The sequence below is a fragment of the Rhinatrema bivittatum genome, chromosome 12 (genome assembly GCF_901001135.1).
Source record: "Rhinatrema bivittatum chromosome 12, aRhiBiv1.1, whole genome shotgun sequence".
Lineage (NCBI taxonomy): Eukaryota > Metazoa > Chordata > Amphibia > Gymnophiona > Rhinatrematidae > Rhinatrema > Rhinatrema bivittatum.
The window spans coordinates 11,660,704-11,686,820 of record NC_042626.1 but is presented as its reverse complement, the minus strand read 5'-3'; the positions used below and the strand labels follow the sequence as shown (position 1 = coordinate 11,686,820).

Sequence of the window (26,117 nt, the reverse complement as noted above, 5' to 3'; positions counted from 1 at the left end):
TACTTAAAATGAGGCTGGTTTTAAAGCTTTAACTGCTTATGCGCTGTATTAGAAAACAAAAGGGGGACACTTCCTGTTGTGCAAGTACTTAAAAATGTATCGGAAATAAGAAAGGAATAACACATTCAGTGCAGCTTTAAAAATCTTTCTGCTTTACATTTTTGCCTCCTAGCATGGAACAGCTAGCTAATGTTAACAGTGTTATGGGGCTTCAACTAATTGTATCTACTTTCATTCTGGATACTTGTGATCAGGATATCTAGGTGAAAGATAATAGAACGCGGAGCATTCCAGTCCTTCCCTAAATATTTTTACCCTCTCTCCTACACCTTGAGTTTCCAGTCCAATTGGAATCTGCCCCAGCTTTGGCAGTAGTGCTCAAAGTCCTCTCTTTACTGCTCCCCATTCATAATCCTCTCCTCCTGTCTATCTTACTTCTTGCTGAGCAGCACCAGCCAATAGGTATAAGGATTGAGCTGTGGGTGGGAATGCCTCCCAGGGGCTGTTAACTGCTCCCACTGTATCCCCAGCCCTTGCTGACCTGAGTAATAGGAGCCAGTTCTGGGAACTGAATCTGGATCTCCACCCTTTAATAATGTTGGGCCATTTTGTTGACCCCATTGGTATTGGATTACATTTTGTGCCAGAAGTCTTGGATTTCATTGCTCATTACAGTATTATCTTTAGTTTTTTTCTTACATAAAATGAAAATGCATTTTGTATTCTATAGGAAAATCCACATTTTATTGCATGCATTTCCTCAAAATTGAAGTTCATGACTATGTACTGCAAAAATCCATACTTTGTACTAAACTCTTCTCGTCACCATTAGCGAAGAAGGAAGTTGTATGTGTGCTGAGGTGTTTTGGCCTGCTGCCCCTTGGTTATAGGAGAGCAGAGCCTGAAATACTTTCTGACATGGGAAAAGCTCTGCTTTATTTATAGCCGAGCAGCTGGTGAATTTTAAAACTTCTGGTTTGCTTTTGCAGTGCCCAGTTGGGATCTGCTGTTCAAGGAACCAACTCAACCCTTCAGTGACCAAAATAGTTTGAGAGTTTTTTTTACTTTTAAGAAAAAATGGCTGAGAAACAAATGAGGTATGTGTTGGGCAAGCTGTAATGTCTCTAACCTGAAAATTTTGGTTTCTTAAACTACCCAGATCTGCAGGCACTACAAAATATTCATCACACACAGTGTTGTGTAAAAGTGTGGGTTATTCTGGGTATGGAATTGGTTTATTGATTGCTTGGTATAGGTTAAATTTTAAAACAGTCATCTAGTAATTGGTATTCTTCCTAGCCCATAATGGTACACAGCTCACGTAATATAATTTAAAGTTTGAAGAGTTTTTGGTTGTGTTTTTTTCAAATTATTTATATGCAATTGGACTGGAATGTGAGACATGTTAACATTTTAAATCCGAGTAAAAGCTATTACTAAAATTTCTGTTCCCTGTACGTACCAGGATCAGTCCAGGACACCTGGGTTGTGACTCCGCACCAGTAGATGGAGACAGACTAAAACTTGTGGGCGGAGCCATATATGCTCCTGTGCCAGTCACAGCCCCTCAGTCTTACTCTGTCTCCAGTAGATGGTGCAGGTCCAGTCACAGCCCTGCCTGACCTGATTCTGGTGGTTAGTCAGGTTTGGTTTTTTGGGCTAGTTTTGTTAGGCCTAATAGTTTGTATACTAAATTGGGTTTTGTTTTTAATTCTTAGTTGGGTGCCCTGCCTCCCAGGGGGGTTGAGAGGTCCTGAGGGGACTACCCTCCCCCGGTTGAGGCCGCTGCCAGGGTCGAGGACCCGGCTGAGCTAGTGGCAGCGTCAGGGGTGACACCGGGGAGCCCGGTTCACTCACCCCTGCAGGAAAAGGGCTCCAGAACCAAGGACAGCTGCAAGCTGTGTAAAAAAAAAAAAAAAAAAAAAAGGGGGGTTTTTTGTTTTTGTTGTGCCGGCTCTCTGTTTCCTCGCGTCTCCACTCCGTTTCGGGGGGGGGGGGGGCGCCGGTAGCAGTATGGAGGTCGCCGACTTTGAAATTTTTTTGTTTCGCGGCGTTTCCCGCCCGTTTTTCGCCGCGATCGCCGGCCTGCCATGAGGGTCGGCCTGCGGCTCGGCTCGCGCATGCTTATCGCGGCAAGGTCTCTGCAGCTCCTGTCTCACGGGTGGAGAAGGAATGCCCGGATCGCCTCGGGGGGTCCGGTCCTGAACCGCGCGATCGCCGCCACGCAGGGAGGGGGCTCGGCTGATAGGCCCCAAGGTTTTTGTTTTCTTTCCTGCTCTGTACGAGTGCGGCGGCCATTTTAATTCCCAGCCGCGAAGTTGCTCGGTTCCCAGCAGGGGATTCAGCTCTGCCTCCCGCGCTTTTTCCGTAGCGGGGTCCGGCGGGGGGGGGGGGGGTCCCCACGGAGGGGCCTCGTTCCCCAGTGGCTACCGCGGAGGCTTCTTCAGATTCGGGTTCTTGTCATCTGATTTTGTGGCGCAGGATTCTTTTCTTTTTTCAATTTTGAGCATAGTAAGCGCAGCCGGAGGGGCGTCGCGGGGGAGGGCCACCCGCAGGTCTGCTCCAAAGAAGAAGAACACTATGGATGTTGTGGAGGGCTCTCGGGAGCCCTCGCGGTGGACGCATCCGCCGCGTGGCGTACCTCAGGAGTCGGAGAAGGAATCTCCATCTACAGTTCACTCAGAGTCTCCAGAGGAGCCCCTGAAGGGGGCCGAGGAGGCGGCTGCGGACGGTCCCGTCCAGCCCAGCGCGGGCAAAGAGACACTAGCCGTGGAAGGGGAGGACCCCAAAGTGGTGCGGCTATTTCGCAGGGAGGCAATGTCCCCACTAATTCCAGCAATTCTTCAGGAACTGGCAATAGAGGCTCCGCCTGTGGTGGCCCGTCCAGAGGCAAACATGGATTCGGTGCTCTTAGGTCTCTCGGGGCCGGCAGTAGCATTTCCTTTTCACTTTTCATCGACAGATATCCTGTTCGGTGAATGGGATACGCCGGAGTTACGCTTGCAGGTCAGTAAGGCCATGGGCAAGTCTTACCAGCTACCCGAGGATGCGCTGGAACTCCTTAGACTGCCGAAGGTGGATTCCGCAGTCTCTGCGGTGACAGAGAGGTCGACCATTCCGGTTACAGGAGCCACGGCTCTCCGGGATATACAGGATAGGAAGCTGGAAGTGCAACTCAAGAAGAGTTTGGAGGTGTCTGTCCTGGGGTGCGGACTGCTATCTGTACCAGCTTCGCTATACGCGCGAGTCTGCGCTGGGCCCACGTTCTTCAGTCGAACCCAGGTCTGTCGGCGGCAGAGGCATCACAGGCAGATAGGTGGAGGCAGCAATGGCGTATGGGGCAGATGCTCTCCACGGGTTGCGGCGTACATCCGCTAAGTCCGGGGTGGAGGCTGTATCGGTGCGTCGCCTGCTATGGCTACGCAACTGAGCTGCAGATGGTTCGTCCAAAGCGGCTGCCCGAGGACAAATTTCAGGGCGCGCTCCTCCTTTTCGGCCAGATCCCGTTTCCGAGGGCCCAGGAATTCGCGTGCTCAAAGGTCTACCGGTCCGTCTGATAGGTCGCCTTCCTCCCGAATCCCTCAATGGCAGCAGTCTTTTCGGAGTACACACTTAGGTAGACAGGGAGGAGCCCAATTCTTCACTGTGATACGCGGCCAGCCCATCCCTCACCTCAGCCCCAGCACGTCGTTTCCAAGGTAGGGGCGCGGTTACCCTTGTTTGTCGAGGAATGGGCCAGAATAACTTCGGGCCAGGGGGTCCTCAATGTGATAACGCACGTCTACGCATTAGAGTTGTTCGTTCCCCAGTACTCAAATTCCTGGTCTCGCCGTGCAAGGCTCCCGAACAGAAGGCACCAGTGCTAGACACCATCCGGCGCTTGGAAAATTTGGGGAGCCATTTTTTTCCCCGTTCCGATCAGTCAGCACGGCGAGGGGCGTTACTCCTTTTTATTTCATTGTTCCAAAGAAAGACGGCTCTTCTAGACCAATCCTGGATCTAAAAGGGGTGAACAGAGGCCGGCGTGTGCCTCACTTCAATATGGAGTTTATTTGGTCGGTGATCGCCTCGGTGCGTACAGGAGAGTTCCTGGCCTCACTAGATCTCACGGAGGCGTACCCTCACGTAGGCATTCAACTGTCGTTTCAGCGATCCCTAAGGTTCTGCGTCCTAGGACAGCTTTATCAATTCAGGGCTCTCCCGCTTGGGGCTGGCAACGGCGCCTCGAATGTTCACGATGGTGATGGTCGTGGTTGCGGCGCAGCTACGCCGGGAGGGTGCTGGTTCATCCTTCCCTGGATGGTTGGTTGATTCGGGCGAGGTCCGAGGATCAGTGTCGGCTGGCGGTGGCCAGGGACCTACAACTCTTGCAGTCTCTAGGCTGGGTAGTCATTTTCAACAAGAGTCAAGTGGTGCCCACGCAGACCTTGGAATACCTTCGACGACACGGTGCTGCGTGTTCCTATCGCAGGACCGAAGGTGCGGACTGCAGTCTCAATTGCGGCGCTTGCTGTCGCTACGCCTACCACGAGTCGGCAATTACCTGATGGTCCTGGGTCCTATGGCCTCCACTCTCGCGTTGGTTCCCTGGGCGTTCGCTGATCTACGGCCATTGCAGTCGTCCTTACTATCCCGCTGGAAGCCGGTTTCGGGGGAATTCTACCGTCCACTTCCACTCGTAGGCCGGGCGAGATCCAGCCTGTCCTGGTGGCTCGATTCCAGTCTTCTGACCTCTGGAGTGTCACTCTTCGTGCCCACCTGGACAGTGGTGACCACGGATGCCAGTCTCTCCGGATGGGGAGCAGTCTGTCTAGGACAGTCAGTTCAAGGCCTATGGTCAGCGTTTCCAGCCCGAGAGGCTATCAACCGACAGGAGACCAGAGCGGTCCGTCTGGCACTGCAATCTGTCCTACCTCTGCTGAGGGGACGGGCAGTCCGTGTTTTGTCGGACAACGCAACCACAGTGGCCTATATCACTCGCCAAGGAGGGACGAGAAGCCCACATCCATCGCCTAGGCGGGACGAGAAGCCCACAGGTAGCAGAGGAGGCGAGGCTCTTGGTGGTTTGGTCGGAAATAAATCTCGACAACGTCGCAGTCTCTCACACCGCCGGGGTCGGCGACGTCCAGGCGGATTTTCTCAGCCGGCATCGTCGGGACCCCGGGGAATGGGAGCTGGCGGACGAAGCGTTTCGCCTTATCGGCAAGACGTGGGGTATCCCCACATGGACTGGATGGCCACAGGCCGCACTGCGAAGGCTCCGTGATTTTTCAATTGGTTTTGAGCAAGGGGAGCAGAAGCAGTCGACGCATTGGTGGCCGACGGATATCTTGCTGTACGTCTTTCCTCCGTGGCCGATGTTCGGCAAGATTCTGCGCCGCATAGTATTGCACCCGTTCAACATGATCATGGTGGCTCCGGAATGGCCTCGCCGTCCGTGGTTCGCGGGCCTCTTTCAGTTTGTCGAGGGCGGCTACCATGCGTCCCATGCGTCTCCACGGGGTCGCGGGGGCCCCTCCGTCAGGGCCCCGTCTGGTTGCAGGATGCGGATCCCTCCTGTCTCGCGGCATGGCGTTTTGAGTGGACTCGGCTCCAGAGGAAAGGTTTCTCTGACGCGGTGGTGGCTATGCCGCGGCGGTCCAGGAAGCAGTCTACGTCCTTGGCGTACGTCCGGGTCTGGGTAGTCATTGAGGAATGGTGCGTGCAGCGGAGTGTGGCTCCCACTGCCGTTTCGGTATCTGGTCTTCTGGTTTTCTCCAGGCTGGTCTGGCCAAAGGCTTGGCATACAGTTCCTGCGGGTCCAAGTGGCGGCGCTTGGTTGCTGGCGGGGCCTGATGTCTCCCGTTTTTCTCCGGGGGGGCTAAGCTTTCCGTTCTCCGTTGCGTTTCCCCTGCCCGTCCTGGAACCTTATTGGGTTCTTCCCACCCTGTGCACGGCACCGTTTGACCCTTGAAGCGTACAACTCAAGGATTTCGCATTAAAGACTGTTTTCCTTGGTGGCGATTGCCTCGGCGCGGCCCTTCTCAGAGTTGCAGGCTATTTCCTGTAGAGATCTGCCTCGGGGGTATCCTTGCGGGCGATCCCTTCCTCTCTACCTAAGGTTTTCATCGGCATCAGTCAGTTGAGCTGTCCGCTTTGCGGCCGGGAGCTCCTCTGTTCCTCAAGCAAGGGACTTAAAGAGGCTTGATGTGCGAAGTTCCCTTCTATGCTACCTGGAGGTCACGAATTCCTTTCCGATAGCGGATCTTTTGTTTGTTTTCCTTTTCGGGTCCAAAGAACGGGACCGCAGCATCCCACACGACGATTGCCTGTTGGCTAGAAGAAACCATTGGTTCAGCATACCTCGTGTGGGGAAAACCGATTCCTGGGGGCCTCAGGGCTCACTCGACGCGGTCTCCAGCGACGTCTTGGGTGGCGTCTTCGCAGCTGTCGCCTCCAGTGATTTGCAGGGCGGCTACCTGGAGGTTGTTACATACCTTCATTAGTCATTACCGGTTGGAGGTTCAGGCTACTGATTCCGGGGGTTTTGGAAAGTAGGTGCTCCGAGCGGGACTCTCTGCTTCCCACCCTCGGTAGTTTAGCTCTGGTACATCCCAGGTGTCCTGGACTGATCCTGGTACGTACAGGGAAAGGAAAATTAGTTTCTTACCTGATAATTTTCGTTCCTGTAGTACCAAGGATCAGTCCAGGATCCCGCCCGCAGTGCTACGCTGCAGTAACGAAGAGTCCGCTCATTGTTGTGTTTCAGTACGCTGACCCCTTGTTTAGTCGCTCTCCCGGTTGGGGCGTCTGGTTCCTGTAGGGGTGTTGGAATTTTTTTCCGTTTAAATAGCAAGTTTGTATGGTTAGCTATGGTTACCTTATGGAATTTTCTACTTTGACATTACGTATGACTGAGGGGCTGTGACTGGCACAGGAGCATATATGGCTCCGCCCACAAGTTTTAGTCTGTCTCCATCTACTGGTGCGGAGTCACAACCCAGGTGTCCTGGACTGATCCTTGGTACTACAGGAACGAAAATTATCAGGTAAGAAACTAATTTTCCTTAATGTCTTATTACTCGTGGATTTTATCTAATGCTACAAACCAGTGAGAGGTTACTCCTGCTTCTACTTTTAAATGGTGTCTTTAATTCCAGTTTAGAAATCACCTGGCTGCAGCAGCATTTGATACAAAGTGAGACGCCTCATCTGGCCTTAGCATGCACTGTCGGGATATATGGCATGTGTGCATTAATATATCACAGCTGGGATTATTCTGGGGCAGTTTTGTCCACCAGAACGTGCTGGTTAATTCTGTAAAATGGATTAAAAAGTTTTGGCAACCTAAAATTTGCTTGTGGCCACTTCAGACTGAATGTGGAGCCATTCTATGTCCTAATCCAAGAAGAAGAAGGCGGCACATCTTCTGTGGAAGCTCCCTTTTATACTGGATTTGGGATTTGGAAACCGTGACTTTGATAAGCCCTTGCATATGATTGTTTTAGATGATCAGATAGCACGAAAACTTCAATTTAAAAGACACATGAATGGTCCCTGCTCCTAAGAGTTTATGGTCTTCAACTTGCTCTACAATATTTATATAGGAACAGTGAATGGCTAGTGACATAATTGACTTTTCAAAATTCAAAGTAATCCTCTAGTTTAGTTCTAATGTCAGATTAAAAATGGGATTTGTGTCTGTACAGTGAAGGATAATGTTTAGAGCAAATGTGTAATTTTATTCTTCATGTTTGAGCACAAGGGTTTTTTTTGGTTTGTTTTTTTTTTAATTTTTGGAGGTGGGTTTGGAACTTGGGTCTCCAGCATTCACTGCTGACAAACATACACTCCCAGCCCAGGAAGGAACATGGACTGATATGGCACTTCAGGGGTTTTTCTGCTTGGCATAACTCAGAATTACATGGATGGTTTACTGTTGCCCCAGGATTTTCTGAATAGTGGTGAGATCTTAGCTGGCTTCAGCAACAAATGTGAACTTGATGTCTGGGTAACGAAATATCTTTAGTTTCATGTTCTTTGTTCTTTCTAGTTTGCCTGCTAAGCTCATCAATGGTGGAATTGCCGGGATTATTGGGGTGACCTGTGTGTTTCCAATTGATCTAACTAAAACCAGATTACAAAATCAGAGGAATGGACAACAGGCTTACAGAAGCATGTAAGTGGTTTTCAGCAGGACATCCTTTAGAATGGCAAATTGCTCACCGATAAGGCATGCAGAAACACTTCTTGCCAAGTTGCTGAATAGATAACATTTATTTATATTGTAATTTCCATGCATTTTTAGCTTTGTTGTGGCTACCTGTTGAGTAGTATCTAGGCTGCAAGATGGAATCTGTCAGATAGTGAGCGCCCTCTTGCTGGAGGGTAGCAGGTTGTAGTAATGCTGTATGCATGCTGGAGAGTATTTCAACATAACCAGTCTCTCTGCTTTAAAAACCAGAGGCTGAATTAGTTCACAAAATAAACATTGAAAGCCCTTTTATTTGCATAATCCAACAGATTTTTATAGCTTTAAGAACTGTGCCAAGATTTTTATTCTATAGATTTAACTTTATTTTTTTGTTGTTAGAATGGATTGCCTAGTGAAGACAATACGTTCCGAAGGTTATTTTGGGATGTACAGAGGTAAGAATTGTTTCCTTATTTATCTAGATAAATATCTAAAATATCTGCTGTCTCTCCATATTGATACCTAATTAGTATTTTGTACAAAACTGACTGTTTGCAGCCTTGGAGTAAGTCACATGGTCAGAAGGCCTTAAAGCACTTGCACACTAAAGGCGGATTTTTAAAAACCTTATTCTTGTAAATTCCGGCGTTGACGTGCGTGGCCGGGCCTTGTGCACGCCAAGCGAATTTTCGAAAAGGCCCGGCCACGTGTGTGATCGTTGGTGCGCGCACAACTGCCGGGCCTCTTCAAAGGGGTGGCCTGGGGGATGTGTTGCGGGGCAGGCCGGGACAGCGCCATTGATCGCTGTCCCAAGGCACGCGCAACTTATTTCAGCTCGGGAGCTGAAATAAGTTCTGCAACAAACGGATAAAAAAAAAAAAAGGTAGGGTTTAGGGGTGAGGAGGAGAAGGGAAGAGGGAAGGTAGGGAGCAGACTGGGAGGGAACTGGGGTTGGCCCGAATGCGTTGCCACGGGGAGGCTGCATAATCCCCCACCCCTTGCACGTGCCGCCTACACATACGCACGCGTGGCCCTCGGATTTTATAACACGCGTGTGCGCATGATCTAAAATCGACATGTCCATGTGTGCACGCCGGGAAGTGCTCGCACATTATAAAATCTGCCCCTTAGGGCCTGATTTACTGAGGCTTTTCTCCTATTCTGTGTTTATGGGGGGAAAATGCTTAGTAAACAGAACCTAAACCTGAGAATGGGGAAGCCACATCGCTTGCTTTGGATCACACAGTGAGTGTTTGGGGCTGGGATTGCAACCTTAGCTTCCAGATTTCATGGCTGTGCTCTTTCACCATGGAATAATGCTGGTGAAATGCCAAGAACATGGTCCCATTTGACCTTTTTGTTCAAGCTCTGTTGAGTGGAGTAGCTACCTTTTAGAGCATTTAAAACATTCTGGTTTCAGAGAGCTCAGTGTAGGAGATTTGCATAGAAATAATGATTTGAAAACAGCTTGAGCAAGTACAAAGTCCAGATACGTAGCACCTGCAGGTTTTCAAAGGGAAAGGCCACGCTTAGAGGTAGATTTTAATAGGCTCGTGCTACCCGGCGCGCACACGTGGATGCACCTATTTTATAACATGCGCACGCTATAAAATCGGCGGGCCGCACGTGCAAGGGGGGATATAGTTTCGCAAATGTCATGCCGCAACATTTCTCGGCCTTCCCCAGTTCCCTCCCAGTCCGCTCCGATTTAAGGAGCGGACTGGGAGGGACCTTCCCTACCACCTACCCGAACCTCCCTTCCACGCTCCTCCCCACCCGCTAAATGTTACGCACCTTCGGTGGTTTTTTTTTTTTTTTCTTAAGTTGCTGCTCCTCGAGCGGAAGCAACTTGTCTGCCGGCCGTGCTTCCAGCCCCGCCCCTCCCCCTGGACCACCCCTTTAGCTGGGCCTGGCACTTTGGCGCATAACAGGGGTTACGCGCATGGCCGGGCTCCTTTGAAGATGCGCGCGGCGTGTGCAAGGCCTGGCCACATGCATAATCCCCGTATTTTTTTTTTTTTTTTTATGCCCGCACCTTTTTAAAAAAATCGACCTGTTAGGTGTCCCTCTGAAAATTTGCCTGTGGGTATAGCCAGCCTGTGGATTTCGCACCCACTTTATGTACAGGCTAAATTTTGGGGTGAAAAATAGCATCTATGTTTTTTTTGAAAATGCAATGCACACATGCTATTCCCTTATCCCAGCTAAAAGTGCTGGTGTTGTAGAACCCTGCAGCTAAGGGTGGGCAATTATCAGACGGCCCTTTTACCTAGGTGAACTGATATTTACTGGGGGTACATTTTCCTCTCTTAATCTACAACTGGAATGTACATATATAGAATATAAAGTTACATATCAGGAAAGTTATCAGTGAATATGCCATCATTTTCACAAAAGTGAGCACACAAAGCTCAAGGTCCTAAGAACAGAGATAGAATTGGAGCCTGAGCTGAAGTTCCAGTTGACTTTTGATTTGTTTTGCTTTTTAAATGCAGCTTTAACTGGCTCCTGGCACAGGTGCAGTCAGGGAGTCTGGCTCCTTGCCCTCCTTTTACTTCCGTGCATTTCTCAGCTTGTGATTGTGGGAGCAGTGTCTGCACCTGGGGTTGAGTTGCAGTCTTGTATCTTTCCCTGTCATGACATGAGTCACTAAAGCTTTTCTTCCCTTTTGTGTCTACAAGACAAAGCTCAGTGAATTGGCCACATAGAAAGGAGAATATCATTGCATCAGAATTCAGAAAGGAGACCGAAATTACACACACACAGGGGGCAGTTTTTGAAATTGCCTGCTTTAGTGCAAAGTTCACAGAGCCACAGGGATTACTACCCTTAACCAATTAGCCTAGATGTTTGTGACTCAACTGCAACATCGCTCCGCTTCAGTGGCAGGGGGGACTGAACGGGGAATTGGACTCAAGCAACAGCCCATGTCGGTCCCCGACTCTTACGGTCCAGGATACTGATACACAGACATTAGGAATAAAGCACAGGACTGCCTCTATATTCAAGCAGCATTGTCTGAATTATCAGGAAGGCTGCTCACCCAGTAAAAACTTTGTTAGCAATAATTTTTTTATGGGTTTGGTTTAGATTGTAAATATTGCTACCCTTAACCTAAGGCTTGGGGGTAACCTGCAAGGAGTGGCAGTTCCTATCATTAGAAACTTGCTGGGCAGGCTGGATGGACCAGCTGGCCTTTTTTTCTGCTGTTATTACTATGTGTACCTTTTTTTTTTTTTTTTTATCTTGCTCTTTTCTCCAATTTTTGAAGGGAAAGTATGCATGGATGTCGCTTGCAGCTGTGTTTTATGCAGGTATCATTTTTTTGCAAAGATTTCAACATGGAGCGATTTCCTCTCCTGGCCAAAATGTGCCGCCAAGGGCCCCGTCCTCCCCGTGCAGCTAAATGTGTGCACATTGTAGAACAGTGCATGGGCTTCTGGCTGCTGATGCTCTTCCCCATGGAAATCACTTTGCAAATTGCCCCCTCCATTTCACTTTGGACCTGGTCTCTGGTTGTAACCTTTCAGTGCTGCAGTTACTTCCCAGCTCTGTGGGCTGGATAGACCAAGTATTTTGTCGATAGATACAAAATGGGAGAAAACCTTTCAGTATGTTGATTCCTAAGGGGGTAAATTCTTATAACAGGCTGCCCACATTTGCAGGCTGTTATGTGCTCAAGTTACACCAGTTTTTCAAGAGCAAAAGCAAATTTACACATGTAAGGCTTTTTTTTTTTTTTTTTTTTATATATTAGCATTTATTTACTTTTGTTTGCTTTGAAAATTATCCCAGCAAAGTTGTGTGTATGCAATTACACCTTCTACCTAGTTAGTGCACATAGTTTTACCGAGGAGAATTTTGCCTGTGTAAGTTTTTTTTTTTTAAAAGGCAAGTATGCACATAAGTCCACGCCTGCCCAGCTTCACCCCTGCAACACCTTTCCTCCATGCATTTAAATGTAAGCACACAGTGTGTGTGTGCCCGTATCACTCATACAGTTAATGATCCTTCCTCTGGGTCATCAGGTCCGGGCATGTTGACTGCATTGTAACTGAAATGAGTAGCCAAAACAAACACGAAAATCTTTTCATGGTGTACAAATATTAATCTAAATGATTTCTTAAAATAATGCAGTGTGCCCATGAAGGGCTTGTTGACTACAAACCACCACACGCAATACATTTTTTGCAAATATGGCATGAAATGTTGTGTTTCTATTGGGGGAGCAGGGAGGGAAGGGGGAAATGTGATTGTCTGGGGAAAATTATAAATGTCAAAATGTAAGTTGGATAGAGATAAAATATAAATGTCTAGAAGTTTTTCTCTCTAATGCTTTTTAATGCAAGAGTGTCCGTTGTTTGTAGAGAACGCTGTTTGTTGCATCTGTCTTTTTCATATTGCAGACGTGAGTCGCCGTGGATTTTGAAGGCTAGCCGATCTGGCCAAGCCACGATGGATCCTTAAATGGTTCTTACAGTGCCACTTACCATTGTAACTAGGCTTCATTTCATTATTTTTATATTTGTGAAAACAACCTAGTTCTATGCCTCACAGTAAGGGTCCCTGGCTTTTTCTGTATCAGCCAATTTTCTGTCTCCTTACTGCTGCTCTGAACTCATTGTAGTCTCTGCAAAACATTGATTTGAAAAGCTGAGCAAGAATGGGGGAATCTTTTTATAAATAATGCATGGAGGGGAAGTGCTGTCACTTCTGTTAAATTTCCCTTGTGTTCCTAAAATGCAGACAAACTCAGCAATGTGCGCAGAGAATCCCTGTATTTTACATACTGTACTGGCGGCTGTTCTAGTCTTTGCTTGGCCTGCCAGCTAGGCTACATTTTGAGTTATACAAATGTGTGAAATGTACCTTTTTTTTCAAATCCCATTTTAAAAAGCATCTTTTCCCAAATTTAAAGACAGTATTTGCAGATCTAATAAAGAAATATCCTTGAGCTTTTAGTCATGATTTGGTGCCCTAATGTAAGTTGTCATGAGAAATTAAATTATATTCCCTCTGGTGCCAGCAAGTGAGTCTTTCCTTCCTTGACAGCTCCTGAATTGGCCAGAGTTTGTTGGATCTATCAGAAAGCTTGAAAGTAAAACTTGAAACATTCCCATAAAAGGGACTTGCCCATTGTAATATTTGTCTTAACATTAACATTTAAAAGTTTGATAGTTGGTGGTGAAATATTGACAAATCCAAGCTCCCCCATCACTTGTTCAATGCATTCAATCTATTAACACTAGCATGTGTGTTTCTGGTGATTAGCATTTCAAGAAATGTTTTGCTGCTAGGATTCCAAGGCTAAATCAATAGCTGCATCTAGTCTTTCCTTCCTTGTCTTATCCAAAAAAAAAAAATACAATTTTGTACAGTGTTTTCTTAACTTAATTGGAGGGATCATCTGTTAGGCCTATTGACCTGGATTTTTAGAGCAATCAGTTTCTGCTTTTTCTTTTCTCTCGTAGCGTGAATTCGCTGTTGTCACACAATGTAGAGTTCTCGTGTGAAGGATCGGTTTAGTAATAGTAAAATGGGCGCAAACAATTATCCATTAAGTATAGAGCTTGGTAAACACCAAAGGGTTGTGTGGACTCTAGATCTATGCCCGGAGAAGACCCTAAAGATTTTGCCTCATGCACATAAGTTAAAATATTATTGCTGAAGTCTCCTATATTTAAGTTCTGTAATTCTATAAAAGAGAATCCGTTCAACCTTGCAGGGTTACTGATTACGCTCCCTTTTTGAGGACAAGAGGGTTGGGCCTTTTCTGCTATTAACTATGCTTTAATCTTTTCAAAGCGTATGTTCACAAAACACTTGTAATTAAATGTAATTTTTGACTTTGAGCACAGGGACACTGTAGAATCAGCATTTCAGGTTCTTAAATTCAGATTCTTCAGCTAATATATCACTTGTTTTTCACACATGGGTTGTAATTTGCACATCTAGCTAGAACGTATGCAGTTCTGGTCTTAGAATACTGCAAGCCGCTTTGAGTAAGTTGACTGACTAGGGAGGGGGACTATTAAAAGGTATCAGAATTTAAAATTATATTATTGATTTGTAGGTGCTGCTGTAAATCTGACCCTGGTAACACCAGAGAAGGCAGTTAAACTAGCTGCCAATGACTTTTTCCGTCAACACCTCTCACAGAATGGGTATGTTTTTTAATGTGCCAGAAAGCTTGCTGGATGGCTTCTTGGATAGTTCTGTTGAAGTGTCGCTGTGTGGTCCCTGAAATAGTCAAGGTCATTGATTAATGTGCTGTCTAGTAGTTTTTAATGAAATACAAATGTTTGCTGTTGCAGCACTATACAGTAGGACTGGAATCCTGATTTTTTTAAGCAGGATGCGCTTTCCAAAGCACAACTTCATATGGTGATTCACAGGGTTCATTTGCAAATAACCTTAACAGTGTGGCAGGCCTCTACAAACTGCCCAGGCAGCGGTCAAAATATTCTTGGAGCCGGTGTCAGTCGCCACTTCACTAGACCTATCCATTCTTGCTGTTCTTGCCTGCTCCCCTTTTCCCCCACCCCTGTTCATTGTATTTTCTACCTGCTTCAGTTATTTGTAAACCGGCATGATATGCCCTATGAATGTCGGTATATTAAGAGTTTCATAAATAAATAAATAAAATAGACTGTTCCTTGCATGTTGACTGAGATGACTAACGGAATTATTCTCCAATGAATTTGCCTTCTCTTTCTGCTTTAGAAAGCGCTTGACCCTCTGTAAGGAAATGCTAGCAGGCTGTGGTGCAGGAACATGTCAGGTTATTATTACCACTCCTATGGAGATGCTGAAAATCCAGCTGCAAGATGCAGGAAGGCTAGGTAAGGATATTCGCTGATTCAAATAAAAAATAATAAAAGGAGATGGGTAGAGTGTGGGTTTGGTTTGGTTTTTTTTTTTTTTACTCTTAATTTGTGAAAATTATGAACATAAGTCACAACTGACATAAACAGAATATTGAATGATCATTGAAAAGGAAACAACTTATGAGGAAAAGAGAAATCTTAAAACAAAATTGCCATCCTTATAAGACCTCAAATTAGGGACTGTAATTTGAAAAAAAAAAAAGGGGCACCTGTCTCCAGCAGATGGTAAAGGAGCCAGACCTGCAGTCTGGTGAACTTGGTGGAAGTTCTGTCAGTGGAGTGGCATGATGGTGTTTCCTTCCCCACTCCCTGATTGAGTGAATTGGGGGGGGGGCGGGGCGGGGCATGACCTTCCTATCTGCTGAGCACTGAGACTGGAGGGGATTTGAAAACCAGTGGTGCAGGTTCCCACTTTTCCCTCCTCATAAGAGCAGAAGAAATGCCATACTGGGTTAGAGCAAGGGCCCAACATTCTGTTTCCAAGTCACAAGTACCTGGTATGTACCCAAACATTAAATAGATCTCAAGCTACTATTCCGTAGTGATTAATATCAGTTTATGGTTTGCTTGGTTTTTTTCCTCTATCCAAACCTTTTTTTAAACCCAGTTACACTAACTGCTCTAACCACATCCTCTGGCAATGAATTCAAGAGCATAACTATGCACTGAGTGAAAGAATTTTTCTTTGATTTGTTTTAAATGAGCTGCACACTAACTTCATGGAGTGCCCCCCTGATCCTCCTATTATCTGAGAGAGTAAATAACCGATTGACATTAACTTGTTAAAGTCCCTTCATGATTTTGTAGACTTCTGTCAATTTCCCCCCCCCCCCCCCAAGTCGCCTCTTCTCCAAACTGAACAGTCTTAACTTCTTTAGCCTTTCCTCATAGGGCAGCCATTCCATGCCTCTTATTTTGATCACCCTTCTGTGTACTTTCTCCAGTGCAGCTATGTCCTTTTAGAGATGCGGCGACCAGAATTGTACACAGTATTCAAGGTGTGGTCTCACCATGGAGCGATACAGAGGCATTATGACATTTTCCATTTTATTCACCATTCCCTTCCTAATAATTCCCAACATTCTGTTTGCTTTTTTGACTGCTGCAGCACACTGTACCGACGATTTCAATGTGTTATCCACTATGACGCCTAGATCTCTTTCTTGGGTGCTAACTCCTAAGACAGAACCTAACCGTGTAACTTCAACAAGGGTTATTTTTCCCTATGTGCATCACTTTGCACTTTTCCTTGTTAAATTTTATCTGCCATTTTGATGCCCAATCTTCCAGTCTTGCAAGCTCCTCCTGCAATTCATCTCAATCCGCTTGTGATTTAACTACTCTGAATAATTTTGTGTCATCCGCAAATTGGATCACCTCACTCATCGCACCCCTTTCCAGATCATTTATATATATATATTGAAAAGCACCAGTCCAAGTACAGATCCCTGAGGCACTCCACTGTGTACCTTCTTTCTTTCCACTATGAAAACAGACCATTTAATCCTACTCTCTGTTTCCTGTCTTTTAACCAGCTTGTTATCCTCCTTCCACCAGGTCTCTGACAAGCCACTTATATCTGCCTCTTCATCCGGTGCTATACACTCGATAACTCTCCCTTCTTCTTATTTTTTAGACTTCTAATATTTGTTTACAAACATTTCAAAGTATGTTTCTTGTTTGTGTTAACAACCTGCTTATCAGTTGTCAGGGGTATTTTGGATTCCCTGTACGTACCAGGATCAGTCCAGACTGCTGGGTTATGCCTCCCTTCCAGCAGATGGAGTCAGAGAAAAGCTGAAAGGCACCCCCCCCCCCCCCCCCCCCCATATAACCTGGTGTGCCACCTGCGATCCCTCAGTATTTCTCTGACTCCAGCAGATTGAGTTAGCATAACCTGCGGTCCTGATCTTATCTAAATTTGGGAGGGTTCCTCTCACAGGTTTGATTAAAACTAAAGGGAGAATCCTTTGACTGGATCAATTTCATAAGGGTAGATAATAACCAAAAAAACAAACAGCTTGTTAAAAGGACACAGGCAGGCAAGGCAGGGCATTTCCCGGAGAATTTTTTCCCTGATCCGGTGAGCTATACGGGGGAGGATTTACCGGTGGGCCGGTCACTCTCCCCCTTTTTGCCAATTAAGAGATGTAACATTCCTCTGAGGCAATGCTTTCACAGAGAAGTAAAATTGGTCTGGTGGCTCGGGGATGCTTGTGGACTGGTCTGGTAGGACTCCAGGAAAGAAAACTAGGAGGGAATATAATAGTGACAACAGAAAAAGACCAAATGGTCCATCCAGCTGTGCAGGTTACCCCCATGTTTCGGTTAGAAACCTAATTTTACCATGTGCCTTAAGTGAACCTAAATTGTACTGCCTCTCTGACATTTGAAAAAGGGACACATGTGGTTTTGGAAGTTCATGTACAGCATCTTTGGATGTATTATGTTGGCCCAATAAAATTCATAACCTATGATTCCAGTTTTGGTTTTTTTTTAAGAAGTTTTTTAGCTTTTTGTTGAAATGTTTTCTACTTACTGTTTGCCTTTCTAAAACAATGTTTTGAAATAATAAAACACTACAAAAGCCTGCTCCTCTTTGCCATGTGAGAAAATGTTGGAGCTAATGCATTCTTGTTTACATTTATGTCATTTAAATGCTCATTTAGCTTTACTGCAGGTTGACACATGCAAATCTATATAGCTGTCTGTCTTTTATATAGACCAGAAATGACCTGGAAAATTATTCTGCTCTCTTCCAGCATCCCAGCAGAAGGTACTGAGTGGGATACATTGCTCCAGCCCTGGCACCAAACTTCTAGCGACTGTCCCTGCCCTTAGCAGATCATATAATGTTGGACCTGCATCACGTCCAAGACCAGTATCTGCTACTCAGATTGCAAGAGAGCTGCTGGTCATGGAGGGGATTAGAGGCCTTTATAAGGGTCTTGGGGCCACGTTACTGAGGTAGGAGTTCCGTTCTCCTCCAGTTTCTGGCACCACTACTTGTGTAATCAGCTGAGAAATGAGTATCTGAAAATATCTGTATTTGTGTTTTGACAGGGATGTCCCCTTTTCCGTTATCTACTTTCCGTTATTTGCCAACCTTAACAAGCTGGGTCAGAACTCCCCCGAAGAGAAAGCTCCCTTCTATCATTCCTTTTTGGCTGGATGTGTAGCTGGGTCCACTGCAGCTGTTTGTGTCAACCCCTGCGATGGTAATGCAATTTTATTTGTTGACTTTAGTCTGGAGTTTATTTGGAATTTGATGTTTTGTGTATGCAGTGGAGATGAACATTACCAGCAGGATCCTTTTTCCGTTTTTTATTTTATTCCCCCTGGGAATTTCAATGTTAAAACAAAAAAAAAAAAAAAGTGGAAACACGACTTATAGGAAACAGGAGAAAAATCAGTGGAAAAGTTGCAGCAGGGACATCTTCTCCATGAAGATCTGACTTCATTTTGTCTTAAGGCATGGCCCTTGAAAGGCTTGCTCAGCAGCAATGATTTCCACCTCGTTAAGAGCTAGAAGGTTCTCGACTTCCTTGGCCTTTGTGCGTGTTTGGGGAATGTTTCAGGCCTGGTGTAAGGATGGAGGGGCTCTTCCTTTCTTGGTCAAGATTCCGCTCTTAATTCCTTAAAAGTACAAGTAGTGGCTCTCGCCTGTTTTAGGGGTCAGGCTCATCCTGATGTGGCCCATTTTCTGAGAGGAGTGAAACATCCTTGGCCTCCCTTGTAGTTTCCGGTGCCCCTCTGGAATCTTAATTTTTTTTTTTTTTTAAATTTTGATTTTTATATTCCGCGTTTCGCACTTCTTTCAACACTTCAAAGTTTCTAGATACTTTGGCACACTAAGCATGCCCAGCATGCCGCTAACCACGCATCCATGCAGGAGGTCCCTCTTCAGTCTCTTCCTTTTTGCGAAGCTGCTGCCTCGCGATCGTGAGCTTGTGCTTCTTTTTCTCAGTTTTTTCCTAAAATCTGTTATTGCTGCGTCATGTAGGGTCCCTTGTATTTGTCTGTTCCGCTCTCCATGTCCTGGTAAGTCCTTCATTCATTTGCGATCGCTTGCCGACTGTCTCATCTCCAGGTGTCCACTGACCATCCACTGGTTTTTGCCAGTGCCCCTGCACTATGTCCATCACAGACCCCCACGAGGTCTGCGTCCTCTGCTTGGGGGTGTCTCACAATGTCTGCGGTTGTGACCTCTGTGCCCAGATGACCCGAAGGGCTGTCTGGCACTTCTCAAAAAAAAAATGGAAAAATTGTTCGGCTCTAAAAGACTGGATCCGTCATCAGCTTTGGGGACCTCCACCCCATGGGGGAAGGAGGTTCCAGTTTAAAACCTGTCTGGGTTATCTCCACAACCGTTCTCAGTCCTGTTCCCAGTCCGGTTCCTTGCCATCTCCCTCTGTCCTGGGAAAAGACAGTGGTGATTGTGAACGGTCGAAGAAATATCAGCATCTGTCATCGTCCTCTAAGCCAGACCCCTGGCAAGCATCCGCATCGGTGCCTCCTTTGAAGCCTCCAGGCGGCCTCCACTGATGCTGGTGGAAGGCTTTGTGCCTTCCAGTTCCCCAGGGGTTGTCCCATTTCCTCCACCTCCTCCTCAAGCCATTCTGCCCTCTGTTGCCTTTGAGGAGGAGTTGAAGAGGCGCAGGGCTTTGAGCCTCCAGTTTCACCAGGACTGCTGCTGTCACAGGAGCAGTCTCCAGTGGTGCTTGCGCCTTTACTGGAGCGGCTGGATATGCTGCTTGGTGTTCTACCGATGCAGCCGGCCCCCATACCAGTGAGCGACTCGTCTGAAGAGGAAGGGCTATCTGGTTCAATGGCGTCTCTGGGATGCATGGCGCTCCGCCAGCTCCCCCAGGGCCATTGAGATCGGTCCTGTCGGTGCTACTGGTCCCTCTGACGCCAGTGGACCCATCGGCACTCCTACGGCCTCTAGGTCCATCGATGCCTCCAGCTCCTTCTTTGGTGCCTTTGAGGCTTAGACCTTGACTGCTACTGGGTCTTCGATTGCCGCCCCTTATGACCCTGGGAAAGAGAGGCATCTATGCCCTCCACTGACAAATCGGAGGATCTGCCTTCCGAGCCCTCTCCCCCAGAGGATCTCTCCTTCGCAGGTTTTGTAAAAGCCATTGCAGAATCTGTGCCTTTCCAGCTTTTAACAGAGCAGGACACCAGGCACAAGATGCTCGAGATTCTGCAATTCATGGATGCCCCGAAAGAGGTGGTGGCGGTACCAGTCCATGACGTCTTCAAGGAGCTGGTAGCCCGCCTTTGGGAGCACCCCATCTCACTGCCACCGGTGAACCGGAAGTCAGAGGCTGTTTATGTAGTCCAGCCTACCATCGGGTTCAAGTGCCGTCAGCTCCCCCACCAATCGGTGGTGGTAGAGTCAGCCTTGAAGGCGAAGAGGATCCACACCCATGCCTTGGCTCCCCCAGGTGGGAGCATAGGGCTCTCGATGCTCTTGGATGCCAGGTGTTTCAGCACGCAATGTTAACTACCCGAATTACTTGCTACCAATTGTACATGGGGCAATACTCCAGGAACCTGTAGAAACAGGCCCTTGAATTTAGTGAACGCCTACCACAGCAATTCCAGGAGGACTTCCAAAAATTGTTCAGGTGCGATAAGCATGAAGCTAGCTCTGCTGATGTCTTCGAGACAGCCATGAGAACCGCCACAGCGGGCATCAGGGTCCAGCAGATGGCGTGGCTAAGCACCTCAGATATATACCCTGAAATCCAGGACCGCCTGGCTGACTTGCCATGCATGGGGGAAAATCTCTTTGGAGACAGAATCAAGGAGGCGGTGGCCCAACTGAAGGACTATCGAGACCCTTCAGCAATTGTCAGCTGGTATCTCTAACACCCAGGAAGCCCCCTCGGCAATATCCGAAGAGGCCCTTCTACCACCCACGTAAATACTACCTGCCAGTTCCGAGGGCCAGGCCTCAACGACCTCCTCCCAGGGCGAGGCCCGAGCAACCATAATTCCACTGCAGAAATCCCTCCATGGGGTTTTGATTGGCGGCCAGGGAGCATGAGCCAGCCCTCACCGCAGGACACTGACACCCCCCCCCAGCTATTTGCGGACTGATGGACCTCCATAACATCGGACCTCTGGGTCCTTTCCATCATGTGCCAGGGCTACAGGTTGCACTTCTAGCGTGTTCCACCCTGTTCGCCTCCATGTCCCCAGGAGAGACCAAGTACATGTTGGATGTATGCCGCACTGCAGAGACATTAGACTTCTTGGAGCTTGCAGTCTAGTCAAACCAGAGAAAAAACCAAAAAAAGAGGCTTTGCATTTCAAACAGTGAGGCCATGATAGGGAAGAATTAAAAAGGTGGGTAGAGGGTGAGATTAATTGGGGAAGGGGTCTCCTAAGAATATATAAGAGAAGCAACTAGAAGGAAAGGTTGGCACTGTGCACTGATCAGTCTGTTGCATAACATGCTCAGGCTTTTAATCAGTACCCGAACTTCCAGTCTGCTCCATCATTGACTTTCCAACATCTGAGATACTGGATATAAAGGCAGCTAGTGAGTCTGCATCAGAGCACAGTCACACCAATTAGAGAGACTAAACCTGCAAGAATAAGCACAGGAAATTTCCCTTTTGCTGAGATTCAACCTTTGTTTCCACCCGCTGTTCTCATATTTACTGCTGAATTGCTCTGCCAGCACCAATTAATAGCTTGTAGAATCTGGACAAATAATGTTTCTTCTATCAGGATGTGTTTTTATAAATAACTTTCAGATTTCACAGTAATGTAATATCGGGCCTACAGATGCTTTGACAACAGGCAGGGTTTCCAGCTTCTCAGCTTTTGGGCTGTACGAGAGATGATTTTATAATCAATTTCCTAATTTAAATGTATATTAAAAATTATCAAGCAATTTGAAACATCTCCACATACCTACCCTTTGTGTGAATTTGAGATCATTGTCTTGGCTGAATCAGTCTTCGGTTTACAGTATGAAGCTGTACAGTGTATAAAAGCTACCACGCAGTGCTGTGCACTTCAGACCTTAGAAGTAGAGAAAGCCAGGGGCTGCTTGTGTTCCCATTAATTATCTACAAATGGGCAAAAAAGGCTCATGTAGTAGAAAAATCATTCTTTAAGCATTGTTTAACTGCTTGTTCTTGTGGGAGTCTGCTGAAATCCCGTGATCTGATGTCTAAAGCTGGAAACCAATCTTTTGCAGTGATAAAGACACGCCTTCAGTCTTTGAACAAAGGAGCTAGCGAGGAGGCCTACCGTGGAATAAGAGACTGCGCCAGGTAATGCAGGCTGTGCTGCTGGGGGATACAATGACAGCAGAAGCAGTGCTGGTTACAGGCCTTCGGCTGTTTTAGCAATGGATTATGCTTCTGTGTGGATGGTGAAAGAAAAGAAGCTTGTGCTATTTAACAAAACTTGCATGCGCTTTTTTTTTTTTTTGTTTTTTTTCATCGGAATTTTTGGTAATTTAGCCACTTCCATTTAGATTTTGAAAGTGTCCCTGAAAAGATTCCAATTATTTCCTTAAATGTGTTAGTATGAATGTGGGGAAGTGGGTGGAAGGTGGGAGAAGCACTGAGGTAAGTGGTCTGTGCACAAGGTACGAAGTAGGCTGCCTTGTTTGATGTCATAATGTATATTTGCAAATCTGAAAACAAAATGCATGTGATTGTTATCTGTGTTTTAATCCTTAGGAAAATTTGGCTGAAGGAGGGTCCATCTGCATTCCTGAAGGGAGCCGGCTGCCGAGCCCTGGTTATTGCTCCTCTTTTTGGCATTGTCCAAGTTGTGTATTTTTTTGGTGTAGGAGAGTCAATTATGGAGTTTGCACAGTATAGTAAATTCTCACCCTAAAGGTTATTCTCCGAAACTGCAGGAGAGGTCAGTAGGAACCAAAAAACTGAAGGCAGCTCTACATTTATCCACTTTTTTTTTATGGTGAATTTGTAATTTTTTTTAACTTTTTTTTTTTTTTTTATTATGGGTTTGGGTTAGCTAAACCCTGGGCTGTAACTCAAATATATGACACCCTCAGTAGCACTTCTCCCGTTCTGTGCCATGAATATGGATGTCCTTCGACCAGCCAGAAGTACCAGTACTCTCCAGTGCAGATGGACCAGCTAATGGTGCTGGATCAACTTTTGTCTGGGAGCAAGAAGCAGCTTTGCCTAGCACCAGTGAAGCCCATTGTCCCTGATATTGTTTAGGGGTTTTGTAGATTTCACTTTTTATATATACCCTTCTATTTCGTATTTGTATTTTCTCAGCAGACTAATTTACACTGCAGCTGTGCCATTGTCGTTCTGGTGGAGCTGAAGTTGTAGTCTGTTGTTTGAAGGGCACAAGCATGATGTAAAAATCTTCAGGGGCCAGGTCTGTTTTCTCTCTGCACCGTGGTGGTTTAAAAGCCTTCACCTGAATTTTCATTTTACATGTTTGCAGTCACTGTGATTTTTTTTCAAGGTGGTACAGTTGAACTTCCTCACTTACATATCACATGACAGTAAAAATATAACTTTTTTTCTTGCATAAATTCAGTACTCTCCAGTGCAGTATAAAACCTTTTCTCATTTTAAATTGCAGAGTAATTGTAGTCAAATGTGTTTTGGTCAGAATGGATTTTTTTTTAAGCATCAGACTATTTGAAGGGTATCAAACAGGGTTCCTGTTAAATCTTGAACGCAAGGGCATAGTGAATGCCACCTCAACAGGCTGATCTCACGAGATGGGCCTTGCTTTGTCACTTCACATTAGAAGCAAACACTTTTTCTTTGTTTATGCAGATTTAAAACCAATGGTTTATGGGTTCATTTTTAGCTTGATTTCAGTTTAGAAAATAATGCTAATGATTATAAAAATCAGTTATGATTATCATAATTGGGTACAAAGTTTACTATTTGTGTTTTTTTTAACTGGAATTTTATAACCTGAAACTCTTCATTTCATTGTGAAGAAGGCTGTAACGTAAGCAGGAACTCTATTATATGAGTATTCAGGATCTATAAATTAACTATGACCCAGCAACTCTGTTCAGTTTACTGCACTTGGGACTGTGCTGGGATCTTAGGATGATTCATTCAGATGCAGACATTAATGAGCAGCTGTTTAGACAGCTCCTACCAGAACCATCATGCGTCTGTAGTCTGAGCAGAGAGCCAGTTTAGAAAGCAGCATTCCAGCATGTATGATGGATGAGGATCTGCAGCCAGCTGTACCGGGGGCATCCCACTTGAAGGTGTGGGTTATGTGTTGTCAATATAGGTGAATTGTGAGTAGGAAGAGTTTATGGGGCTCGGTCATCTCTTCCGCCAGCATCCTGAAGCCTTTTTATTGTTTTACCTATAATCATATGTTCCTTACCCAGTTAAATAAATTGAGAGGGGTGTAGGTGGAGAGCAGTAGGTTGGAGACTCTGTGACAGTTGGGATGTAAACCTAAGAGCTTGTGATGCCTATGGTTAACCACTTCTCTCTCCTCCCTTTTGTAAAGTTAGAAGTTTCTAAAAATCTCATGCAGGTTATGATGGATTAATATTAAGATTCCAAGCAGGAGCTATATTCTCTAAAAGTGTGTGTATGTCTGTGCATATATAGAGAGAGAGATATAGTCTTGGACAACACATATTTAGGTATGTGTATTATTTTGTTGTTAAAATATACATTTTCAGGTGCTAGGCTGGCTAATTAGCCATCACATCTGTGTGATTTAATCTGCTGACAATGAACTGACTTCTCTCCAAGCTTGTAGACCTTTGAGCTCTACTGAGTATGTGCGGGAGTTTCCACAAAGGCATTGCCTTGTGAGCCTTCTCATTCATATTTTGTCTGAGCTGAAGCACAGATGTGCACTGTCTCTTGCCCTTAACTTTTTTTTTCTCAGCCTATTTTTCTGCTTACCTCATTGATTTTACAGCCTCAAAGGAGCACTTTTAAGTGCTACTAATCTCAAAAAAAAAAACAACAAAAAAAATGATAGACCATATTCTCTTTACAAATGCAGCAATATCAAGTCAGAATGCTGTGGTGAGTGGATTTAAAAGCTAGCCCTGTGGTAAAATCCTGTCCCATGAAGTTTTTGCCAAAATTAGTTTGAGCTTTCCATATCAACTAATCTATAGTTCTGCCTACCTTCTGCCCAAGACGGCGAAAAAGCTCTCCATACAATAGACTGCAAAAGGGTGTTGGCATATTATATGTGACGTACTCAGTCTGATCGTCAAGCCAACTAGCTCCTCGTCTTGTATGACTCTAACTGTCTGGGAATAGTGGTGATCAAGCATAGTCTATTCAGCTGGTTACATCTATCACTGCTACACTGTGGTAGGATTGAAACTTACAGCCTTAATCAAACCTCCTCAGGTTCAAGCTATGGCTTCTTTTTCTGTTGCTCATCTTCAACAAGTTCCCTGCAAAGCCATCACATGGGCTTCAGTCCACTCATTTGCGTTTCAGTACTGACTAGATAACCTTTTGGGAAAGAACAACTTTGGACAGGCAGTTTTACATAATCTATTCTCTGTAGTCTACTCTCCACAGTGGAGTCTAGACTCTGCTGCAGTCCTTAACTTGGGACTCCCCATCTGTAATGACAAATTCAGCCTGCTTATGGACAGAAAAAGTAAGTTTGCTTACCATAAATGGGGTTTTCCCTAGACAGCGGGATAAATTTGCCACTGCTTACCCACTCACCTTGCTGGAGTGTTGACTACATAGCTAAATTCAGTTCTGATACTGTGGCAACGCCCGTGCACAAACTCCCGCATCTGCTCGGTAGAGTCTAAAACTCTACAACCTTTGAGAGACAAATTCGTTCTATGCCACTGAATGATGTAGCCTACATACAATGGTTAATTCATCTTACTATCTACAGCAAACAGTTTATGGTAAGCAAACTCGCTTTCTGGCAAATGCACCTGCAGTGTTATCCTTGGTAAAGTGTGATTTGGAAACTTGGGATTTAATATTCACATGACATGTTGCAGTACTATGTAAGGGATCCCATCTGCAAAATCAATCAATAAACCTGAGTTCAACAAAGTATGG

General features: G+C 45.9%; 1 protein-coding gene across 3 annotated transcripts in view; it reads left to right on the top strand.

Annotated features, from left to right (window-relative positions):
• The window catches only part of LOC115073740 (mitochondrial glutamate carrier 1-like), a 34,811-nt gene extending 8,699 nt beyond the window's left edge, over window positions 1-26,112 (top strand). For 2 of the 3 annotated variants that reach the window (XM_029572438.1, XM_029572439.1), the window contains exons 3-11: window positions 990-1,097; window positions 8,033-8,158; window positions 8,573-8,628; window positions 14,247-14,337; window positions 14,897-15,015; window positions 17,823-18,027; window positions 18,124-18,278; window positions 22,280-22,355; window positions 22,770-26,112. In XM_029572438.1, the coding sequence (XP_029428298.1) occupies window positions 1,078-1,097; window positions 8,033-8,158; window positions 8,573-8,628; window positions 14,247-14,337; window positions 14,897-15,015; window positions 17,823-18,027; window positions 18,124-18,278; window positions 22,280-22,355; window positions 22,770-22,929 (1,008 nt within the window). In that variant the 5' untranslated portion in view covers window positions 990-1,077 and the 3' untranslated portion in view covers window positions 22,930-26,112. The remainder of the gene's footprint in view (window positions 1-989; window positions 1,098-8,032; window positions 8,159-8,572; window positions 8,629-14,246; window positions 14,338-14,896; window positions 15,016-17,822; window positions 18,028-18,123; window positions 18,279-22,279; window positions 22,356-22,769) is intronic. The other variant, XM_029572440.1, reaches the window with a different exon arrangement.
• Window positions 26,113-26,117: the final 5 nt, after the last annotated feature.